Here is a 10,762-nt window from a genome sequence, read left to right as displayed (position 1 = left end):
ACCAAACGAGGAAAATATAAGAACGACAATCTACTTAAATACTGGACTCGTGATTTTTACGAGATGATGCCAGATATAAAAGACCTGAGAACGCGATCGACGTTTATTCGTTCGTCGTAGGAAAGCTCAAACGATCAGGAAATGTTTGAGAATTGAGATAGAATTGCCGTCGTCCCGCGCATGCGCAGTATCTGAGACGATTAGGGGACGTCACGACATTGACAGCGAACCACGCATGCGCAGTATCCGAGACTTCGGAAACGTTCTTGAGATTGCCAACGTCGTGCGCAATGCGCATGCGCAGTAACTGAGAGGAACAGGAAACTCACGAGAACGGCCCGCGCATGCGCAGAAGCTGATTAAAGGCGGTGCTTGGCGCGATGCGCGTTTGTTTGAGCCTGAAATTGTGATTTTGCTTTATGTTACTTCCTGGACCCGACATATCAGGTTTGGCCTCGCGTTTGTAGGCGATGCTGAAAGGGTTTGCATTGACTTGCATATGGGCTACGGGGAGACGTGCTGCGGTCCAGTGTGGAGTTGCCGTTCGATGTTACGGTCAGGGGTCAACCCAAGGACCGAATGGGGGAGACGACGTACCATCATTGCCGGCGCATGCCAAGGTGGTCATTTGTGGCGGAGGCATCGTGGGGACCTCTGTGGCTTATCACCTGGCCAAGTTGGGCTGGAAGGACGTGCTGCTCCTGGAACAGGGCAGGTGAGCGACGTCCAGCATCTGTTTCCATTCTTATTCAATTAGGTTCGTATTACCAGATCTATAGTTGAGGGAGATGGTTTAAGCAGAATAAACTTTGCCATGACACCCGAGCAACACTTTTTTAGAGTTGGGTTGTTAAGGTTGGTGAGGACCTCCCACAGGTGGTCGGTTCAAATCCGGCCGAAGACCGCGGTGTGAATGATTTGGCATCTCGGCTTCGGGTTGTCGACCTCGTATCAGGAGAGCTGTCCATGTCATTAGTCGATTGTTTGAAAACCCAAGGAGCTCACGAAGCACCTTCAGGATGGGGTAGTCCACCTGGCACACCTCGTTGGATGTACTACACGTGAGGCTAGTCCGCTTATTGTGCCCAACTCGGAAAACCCAGCTAGCTCACTAAGCATCTTCAGGATGGGGTAGTCTACCTGGCACACCTCGTTGGATGTACTACACGTGAGGCTAGTCCGCTCATTTTGCCCAACTCGGAAAACACAGCTAGCTCACTAAGCACCTTCAGGATGGGGTAGTCTACCTGGCACACCTCGTTGGATGTACCACACGTGAGGCTAGTCCGCTCATTGTGCCCAACTCGGAAAACCCAGCTAGCTCACGAAGCACCTTCAGGATGGGTAGGCCACCTGGCACACCTCGTTGGATGTACTACACGTGAAGCTAGTCCGCTCATTGTGCCCAACTCGGAAAACCCAGCGAGCTCACAAAGCACCTTCAGGATGGGGTAGTCTACCTGGCACACCTCGTTGGATGTACTACACGTGAGGCAAATCCACTCATTGTGCCCAACTCGGAAAACCCAGCTATCTCACTAAGCACCTTCAGGATGGGGTAGTCTACCTGGCACACCTCGTTGGATGTACTACACGTGAGGCTAGTCCGCTCATTGTGCCCAACTCGGAAAACCCAGCTAGCTCACTAAGCACCTTCAGGATGGGGTAGTCTACCTGGCACACCTCGTTGGATGTACTACACGTGAGGCTAATCTGCTCATGATGCCCAACTCGGAAAACCCAGCTAGCTCACTAAGCACCTTCAGGATGGGGTAGTCTACCTGGCACACCTCGTTGGATGTACTACACGTGAGGCTAATCTGCCCATTATGCCCAACTCGGAAAACCCAGCTAGCTCACAAAGCACCTTCAGGATGGGGTAGTCTACCTGGCACACCTCGTTGGATGTACTACACGTGAGGCTAATCTGCTCATTATGCCCAACTCGGAAAACCCAGCTAGCTCACGAAGCACCTTCAGGATGGGTAGTCCACCTGGCACACCTCGTTGGATGTACTACACGTGAGGCTAGTCCGCTTATTGTGCCCAACTCGGAAAACCCAGCTAGCTCACTAAGCACCTTCAGGATGGGGTAGTCTACCTGGCACACCTCGTTGGATGTACTACACGTGAGGCTAGTCCGCTCAATGTGCCCAACTCGGAAAACCCAGCTAGCTCACTAAGCACCTTCAGGATGGGGTAGTCTACCTGGCACACCTCGTTGGATGTACTACACGTGAGGCTAGTCCGCTCATTGTGCCCAACTCGGAAAACACAGCTAGCTCACTAAGCACCTTCAGGATGGGGTAGTCTACCTGGCACACCTCGTTGGATGTACTACACGTGAGGCTAGTCCGCTTATTGTGCCCAACTCGGAAAACCCAGCTAGCTCACTAAGCACCTTCAGGATGGGGTAGTCTACCTGGCACACCTCGTTGGATGTACTACACGTGAGGCTAGTCCGCTTATTGTGCCCAACTCGGAAAACCCAGCTAGCTCACGAAGCACCTTCAGGATGGGTAGGCCACCTGGCACACCTCGTTGGATGTACTACACGTGAAGCTAGTCCGCTCATTGTGCCCAACTCGGAAAACCCAGCTAGCTCACTAAGCACCTTCAGGATGGGGTAGTCTACCTGGCACACCTCGTTGGATGTACTACACGTGAGGCTAATCTGCTCATGATGCCCAACTCGGAAAACCCAGCTAGCTCACTAAGCACCTTCAGGATGGGCTAGTCTACCTGGCACACCTCGTTGGATGTACTACACGTGAGGCTAGTCCGCTCATTGTGCCCAACTCGGAAAACCCAGCTAGCTCACTAAGCACCTTCAGGATGGGGTAGTCTACCTGGCACACCTCGTTGGATGTACTACACGTGAGGCTAGTCCGCTCATTGTGCCCAACTCGGAAAACCCAGCTAGCTCACTAAGCACCTTCAGGATGGGGTAGTCTACCTGGCACACCTCGTTGGATGTACTACACGTGAGGCTAATCTGCTCATGATGCCCAACTCGGAAAACCCAGCTAGCTCACTAAGCACCTTCAGGATGGGGTAGTCTACCTGGCACACCTCGTTGGATGTACTACACGTGAGGCTAATCTGCTCATTATGCCCAACTCGGAAAACCCAGCTAGCTCACAAAGCACCTTCAGGATGGGATAGTCTACCTGGCACACCTCGTTGGATGTACTACACGTGAGGGTAGTCCGCTCATTGTGCCCAACTCGGAAAACCCAGCTAGCTCACGAAGCACCTTCAGGATGGGATAGTCTACCTGGCACACCTCATCAGATTTGCTACACGTGAGGCTAGTCCGGTCATTGTGCCCAACTCGGAAAACCCAGCTAACCCGGTTTGTATCATTTTGTTCCAGGTTACACGGTGGCACGACCCTGCTATGTGCTGGAATTGTAACGCGTGCTCGCCATATCCCCATTTTGAGCCAAATGGCTGACTACTCCTGCAAACTCTACAGCAACTTGCAGAAGGAGACTGGGGTGGACACTGGTAGGCAATGTGTAAAACTTTACGAGGGGGGTTCCAACTTTGGGCCTTGCTTTGTCGGTTTGCAGTCGTACAAACCCATTCTCTGTCCCAGTTGTGCCTTTGCTTCCGCTCCTTTGTTGTTGCAAAGCTTTTGTACGTGCCTTCTTATTGCTCGATGGATGTATTAAATACAAACCACTTCCGTTAGTACGCAATGCGATGTTCTTGGGTAATCAACTTGTAAACAAAAAAAAGCTCAATTCTGGTGATAATGCAGGTGTTTTTGATTTGTTTTTGGTTTTTTTCCCCCCAGGTTTCCATCAGACTGGTTCTCTTTCATTGGCACAAAGTGAAGATAGACTGCTGTCTCTCAAATGGATTGCATCACACCTGCAGTGAGTGTCACTGCTCATCGATTGCAACACCGCGGAGCTCCGACACTCATTTAATCATTACTTCCACCACCGAAGGTGGACGGAGCTGATGTTTCACCCCTGTCTGTCTATGCGCAGGATATCTCAAAAAGTTGTACCCCTCCTGGTCTTTTTGTCATCGCAATACTGAACTTTAGTATGTTCACATGCTTGACAAGAGCAGACTTATGGAAGGTGGAATCGCTCATTCCACCAGTGCTTGTCGAATTACCTCTGCCAATGAAGGTGGACGGAAGTAATCTTTTCACCCCTATCTGTTTGTCTGTCTGTGAACAGGATATCTCAAAAAGTTATGGACGGATTCGGACGAAATTTGGTGGAGAGGTCGGGTGTGTGACCAGGACTCATTGTTTAGATTTTGGCAAAGATCTGGATCCTATATTTTTTTATAGTGATTCTTCAACATTGAAAGACGGAACCAAAAACGATATATAACATGGAATGATATTTCAAAACGTTATGGATGGATTTGTGCCAAAACTTGGTGGATGAGTTGGATAAGTGACAAGAACAAACTGATTATTATTTTGGTTCAAGGTCCAGATGTAGATCTGGCCTATCAGTGGATACAAAACATAACCTGTTGAGCCTGGCGGTGGTATGTACTCTACCAAGTGTGTTCTAGAGTATCTACAGTGTTTAAGACTCGTGGAAGATCGAGACGTGAGACGTGAGACGCACGCCCAGACAACACAGGACTTGATTTCATCCAAACGTAGCTGCTGATTTTGGAGAAGTAACTTCTTGGAGCACGTACCAGTGTCACCATGAATGGCGGTGCTTTTCTCTTCACAGTTAGTCATTTTTTTAAAGGGAGAAGTTCCCTCCCCTCTTTAACCCCCTCCCCCCCCCCCTAACCCAAGGGCATCCCTTTCCCAGGGGTTCATCTGTGTTGTATCTAAATACTGAGCGTTGATCGAGGAAGCAGCGTGTACCTTTTTTGAAGTCTTTGGTACGAGGAAGCAGCGCGTACCTTTTTTGAAGTCTTTGGTACGAGGAAGCAGCGCGTACCTTTTTTGAAGTCTTTGGTACGAGGAAGCAGCGCGTACATTTTTTGAAGTCTTTGGTACGACGCTGCCAGTGTTGGAATTAAACAGCTGATCTCCCAAAGTCAAAGTGGATGCTCTAACCACGTCACCGAGTCTGCTAAACCAACGGTAAACATAAATATCTAAAACCAACTGTAAACATAAATATCTAAAACCAACGGTAAACATAAATATCTAAAACCAATGGTAAACATCAATGAATACCGAAAACCAACTGTAAACATAAATATCTAAAACCAACGGTAAACATAAATATCTAAAACCAACGGTAAACATCAATGAATACCGAAAACCAACGGTAAACATAAATATCTAAAACCAATGGTAAACATCAATGAATACCTAAAACCAACGGTAAACATAAATATCTAAAACTTTACATTTGCTTTTATTGTTTTGTTATTTATAAATACCGAGGTTCATGGAGAAGTAACATTTATTTATGTTCGTTGAATTAAACGCTCATTCATAGACTGACCAGTAAGACGTATCCTGTGTTCTTGAGACAGTAGGAGTGAGAGGAATGCTCACGAAGCTTCCCACGACACTCGTGACTTGGATAATTTTTTTTTTAAAGAAGCAAATTATAAAGGAGCAAAAAGCATTAAAACAAGAGTTTGTTAAACATGCACCTTGCATGTGTGACCGAAACCTTGCACTCGCATAATCTTTCCATACAAAGGACCATATGTGTTTATTTTTCACGTGCAGAAATTGCACCATTTTGGATCCCGTCCCTCCACATGATGCAAAGCTCTCCAAACGCTCCTCCCCCACTCCTCTCAACTCTCTCACCTGTATGCAGTATGGAAGGGAAATGTGCCCTTTGTATTGAGTATTTCCTCCAAGTTTTGTTGCTCTCGATGAAACCTGCTCTTTCTAAGATGTTTGTTTTTCAGGGTGAATGACATTCCCTGCAGCATCCTCTCGAGCGCTCAGGTAGCGGAACTTCACCCTTGGGTGGAGACTGCAGATCTGCACGGAGCTCTCCACGTGCCCGTCGATGGAGTCATCAATCCTGTGGCCGTTTGTCGTGCCTTTGCACATGCTGCCATCGCAAATGGTGACTGTTCATTCGTTAACAACCGTCGATACTCGATAATGCTTTTGGATGATCCACACATCATGTTGCACGTGAGGCTCGTTCACCACGGTCGGTCTTCTACTACATCACCTAATTGTATCACCTGAGATTGTATACACTTCGATATGGGTCTGTTTATTGGGGGTTTATTACTTGCCAAAATGGAAGATTTTTTTGAAGTATATTGGTTGGTCTTGTGCATTATTCTGTCTGTCTGTCTGTATTTGTCTGTCTGTATTTCAGTCGCCTACAGGTCACAATTTTCAACCAATCTTCACGAAACTTCACCAAATGGTGGAGTTGGTCATAAGCAAGAAGCCAATTGTTTTTGAGGTCATGATAGGCCAACAACTTATTTTAGGGATTTCGCAAGTATCGTGCTATGCACGACATCTTTCTTGTTTGTTTGTTTGCTTGTCCGCATGCACTCATTACCATTACACAGAATGAGTTGAAATCTGGTAGTTGTATTAGGGAAGGTGTGGGCTTCCCGGGAGGGTTTTAAGGCGGTTAAAAATAAATCGTATCCCTGGGGTTTAGGGTGAGGGGTGTGGGCAGGGGAGAGGCGCTAATCCTCTTCTTCCATGAGCCTTGCCCTTGTAGAAACCAAAAAGGGTATTATATAGTGCCCCTCCTAGTGTGAGGTGGTATTACAAGTAATAATAAAATACCCCGAATATCTACATCAAAACTATGGACGTAATCATAAAAATGGGGAATTATGATATTATAATATAATATCATACTGTTTGTATGCTTGTTTGTCGTTTATGCAATCCTGAACAGCTAGACGGAATGAGTTGCAAACTCGTGGATGTACTCATGGGATCCACGGAATGGTTTAAAGGGGTAAAGAAAATATACTCCAGGGCATTCAGGTGTGGGCAGACCCCAATTCTCTCCGTGTAAATGTGCAGGGTACCTGGTGGAGGCCGATATTACAAGTCATAATAAAATACGCCATGACGTCCGAGAAATGGGGTAGTTAAACCCTCCGTAATGCTGAGGGAATCAATATACTCATGCCTATTGGCCTGAAAGAAGTTTGCTGGGAAGCGGGTGAAACGTCACCCAAGACCGGGTCTGCTCTTGTTTATTACTTAAATTAGTAGAGTCGATCTAGTTATGTTTTTGGTTGTATGCACATTTTTTTTTCTTTAAAAATAAATAAATGTGTGTATGCCTGCGCTGACAAGATGGCCTGGAGGTACGCACACTCACCTCTAATTTGTCTAGCTTGGGTTCTGATCCCTACTCAGCTGCCATCCCGGTGTTTCACAGCGGTGATTCATCGGTGTGTGTCATCCCTCAGATGGACATTAAACTGGTGTCCCATCTGCCAACATTAGTTGGTGGGCATTAAATATCCCACGGTCTCCTTCACAAAGAGTGGGCAAACCACCGATGCCCCCTGAACAAATTCCGAAATCCTGCCCCAACTAATGCTGGGAGAGGGATGGCATGACCCCAGGCCAAGAAACTTCTTTGGTAGAACCAATGCTCTGTAACATGGAGTATGGTACATCAGATTGAATGTATGTGTATGGAACACCATGGTGATGTTTGTGCTTGCCCCACTACTCTCATCCCCACTTCTCCACCCCTCAAACCCCCTCCTCATGTGAATTAAAGTTGATGAAGTGCCACAATAAATTGATATGGTATAAGTGTATCACAGTCTTGATGGACCAAATGACCTCCTACTCCTGCCTTGAATTACATTGTGCAATGAACGGTCTGTGCTGGTGGCGTCTTTGTACTGCAGGTGTCCGCATGTACGACCGTACGGCGGTGAGCCACGCCATCGTTGAAAAGGGAATGGTGACCGCGGTGGAGACTGATCGAGGCGTGATCACCTGCGAGTATTTTGTCAACTGTGCTGGGCAGGTATGAATGTGAGCTGTACTAAAATGCTTTGTGTTTTGATGGTGTTGTTGTGCGCCCATAACATCATCGTCGTTTTATTTATTTTAAAATAATTAGTCATCTTGCATCATAATGCCTTAAGAAGGTCATGTATTTTAAAAACTATTCCTCTTGTGGATTGGATCTTTCCCATACAACAACAACAACAACATGCATTTTAAGGCCATTTTCCCTGTTAGAGCAGGCGTCAGCCTTGCGGTCCCCATGACAATCTTCTCCATTTTGCCCTATTTTCTGCATCTCCCCTTGTTAACCCCCTTGCCCGCATTTCTTCTTCCACCATCTTCAGCCAAGTCTTTCTCAGTCTTCCCCGTCCTCTACTTCCTTCTACATTCATTTCCATCACTCTTCTCAACCAGTCACTTTCATCCTTCCTCAACACATGACCAAACCATCTCAACCTGTTCCTCTTCACAGCATCCATCACAGGCTCTATTCCCATCATCTTTCGCAATTCATCATTTGTCTTCCTCTCTCTCAACGATACTCCGCACATCCACCGAACCATTCGCATTTCCACCGTTTCCAGCCTTCGTTGCTGCTCTACCTTCATTACCCATGTCTCGCTCCCATAAATCATAACACTTCTCACACATGTAGTATACACCTTTCCCTTCAGCTTCAACGACACTCCCCTCCTCATCAGCACGCCACTCAGTTCCCGAAACTTCTTCCATGCACATCTCACTCTAGCAACCATTGCAGAGTCTGATCCACCTTCTCCATTCAGCATGTCTCCGAGGTAGCAAAATGTTTTCACACCTTCCAGCTTCACGCCGTCTCCAAGATCCAACTCAACATTTCCTCCATTTGCAGCTCCCTCTGTGCACACCTTACACTTGAATGTAGCTGCCACACTGGTTAATGACCCTCTCAGACCACTACATTTTTGATGAACCCACGCAGCGCACATTGTACATTGAATGGAGTTCACTCCGACACCCTTCCTACACACAGCACACGGCCACTTCCCAGTTCTTTCCACCTCACCACATGCTTTACCACTTGCCATCACCTTCTTCTTTCCGATATTCACTTTCAGACCTTTTGTCTCCATACATTCCTTCCACTTGTTCATCTTCTCCTTAAGTCCATCCATACTTTCTGCAATCAACACCAGATCATCTGCATACAACAACTCCCACGGTAAACCCTCCTTTACGTTCCGAGCCAGCACCTCCATCACAGCTACAAATAGTAGTGGACTTCGTACCGACCCCTGATGCACTCCCACCTTCACCTCAAACTCACCACTGTTCCCGTCCTTCGTCCTTACAGCTGTGCGCGCTCTTTCGTACATTGCCATCACTACTCTGATCAACCATTCCTCCACTCCTAATGTCCACATTCTTGTCCACATGTTATGTCCACATCTTTCCCATACACCTGTAAAAAAAATATTCTGTATGATATTTGCAGACTTTTTATTCAAGGTGAAATTTAAATGGGAGGTTTTATTTTACAAGTTGAATGCAGGACAATGAAGTACAAGTGCAGTGTCTATCTTTCCACTTGTTCCTTGTAGTGGGCGTACGAGTTGGGACAGTCTTGTGATGAACCTGTGAGCATCCCCCTGCACCCCTGTGAGCATTTCTACCTGATCACCCAGCCAGCCGAGTCTCCACTGGCTTCTGATCTTCCAGGTGCTCTAAAGAGCAGTGTGTTTCCTCCCTGCACTGAAACGCAGTCACTTTGGTTGAATTAATTAAATCCCTGAATAACGGCTTGTTGTGCGCAGAGAGGTTTGGGGTTTGCTTAGAGTTCAACTCGAGGATAAACAAAGCACCACCAGCTGTAGCAATCACCTGTTGCTGCAAATACTCTTTTTATTGATGTCCACATGGGAGGGATGTTGCGTCACCTAGCTGACAATAACGCTCAGGTGTGTGGTTTGATCACTGGTGTGGTCTTCATGTGGAACTATGCAGGCATTGTGCACTACGAGTTAAATACACTGTGTAGAGGAATGCTAAAAGGGAGAGGGGGGGCGGAGGGGGATTATGTGGGGGTTGGGGGGGTGTTTTGTGTCTTGAATATTTACAGCAAATCCTTACCCTTGAGTAAATTAAATCCTGTTGGAGATCATGCCCAGGATCAGAGAGCTGAGAACTGATGGCACAACCAACCAAGTTGTTCTATTGCCGTGCACCTGTCGACTTTAGCTATGCACGCGAGACACCCAAACTGATTTTGTTCATTTTTTCAGGAATTGTTATTCCTTTGTGCTTGCAGTTGTGCTGGACCCTGATGGTAGGATCTACGTGCGCCCTTGGAATGGTGGGATCTTGTCCGGAGGTTTTGAAAAAAACCCCAAACCTATCTGCACCGAAGGAAAGAACCAAGTGGAGTTCCAGAACTTGCAGCATGACTGGGATCATTACGGTGTGACAATATCGATCACACCATGATTAGCTCTTAAACGTACACTTTATATGTTCTTGTAATAGTGTTGTTTTTCTCGCTTTAATTTTTTTAAAGTCAGAAATGTAGCAATATATATATACTAGCCGAAACCCGCAGAACATCCACGGAAGGGAAGATGTGGTGTATGGATAGAGTGTACCATTATGGATGGCATAGGGGATTTGCTTGTCCAAGTAAGAGTTAGGAAGAAAGATGAGAATGAAGAGTGCGTATATGAACAACGATCGCCGACACCGGCACAAATGCATGCTCTGGATTGTCCACTCAGTGGACGGCTTGCTTTCGCCTTCGCCTGTCCAATCAGCGGACGGCTTGCTTCGCCTTCGCCCAGCAGACGCCAATACGATGGCGTCGTA

At 46.9% G+C, this 10,762-nt stretch overlaps 1 protein-coding gene across 1 annotated transcript in view; it reads left to right on the top strand.

The window, feature by feature from the left end:
- Nucleotides 1-329: 329 nt before the first annotated feature.
- The window catches only part of PDPR (pyruvate dehydrogenase phosphatase regulatory subunit), a 48,853-nt gene continuing 38,420 nt past the window's right edge, over nt 330-10,762 (top strand). The window contains exons 1-7 of the mRNA XM_068126015.2: nt 330-715; nt 3,377-3,510; nt 3,803-3,884; nt 5,872-6,035; nt 7,822-7,943; nt 9,508-9,625; nt 10,215-10,364. Of these exons, the coding sequence (XP_067982116.2) occupies nt 471-715; nt 3,377-3,510; nt 3,803-3,884; nt 5,872-6,035; nt 7,822-7,943; nt 9,508-9,625; nt 10,215-10,364 (1,015 nt within the window). The 5' untranslated portion in view covers nt 330-470. The remainder of the gene's footprint in view (nt 716-3,376; nt 3,511-3,802; nt 3,885-5,871; nt 6,036-7,821; nt 7,944-9,507; nt 9,626-10,214; nt 10,365-10,762) is intronic.

The sequence above is a fragment of the Myxine glutinosa genome, chromosome 10 (assembly GCF_964187855.1).
Source record: "Myxine glutinosa chromosome 10, kmMyxGlut1.1, whole genome shotgun sequence".
Taxonomy (NCBI): Eukaryota; Metazoa; Chordata; class Myxini; order Myxiniformes; family Myxinidae; genus Myxine; species Myxine glutinosa.
The sequence above is the reverse complement of the archived record's forward strand: the minus strand, read 5'-3'. Positions and strand labels throughout refer to the sequence as shown.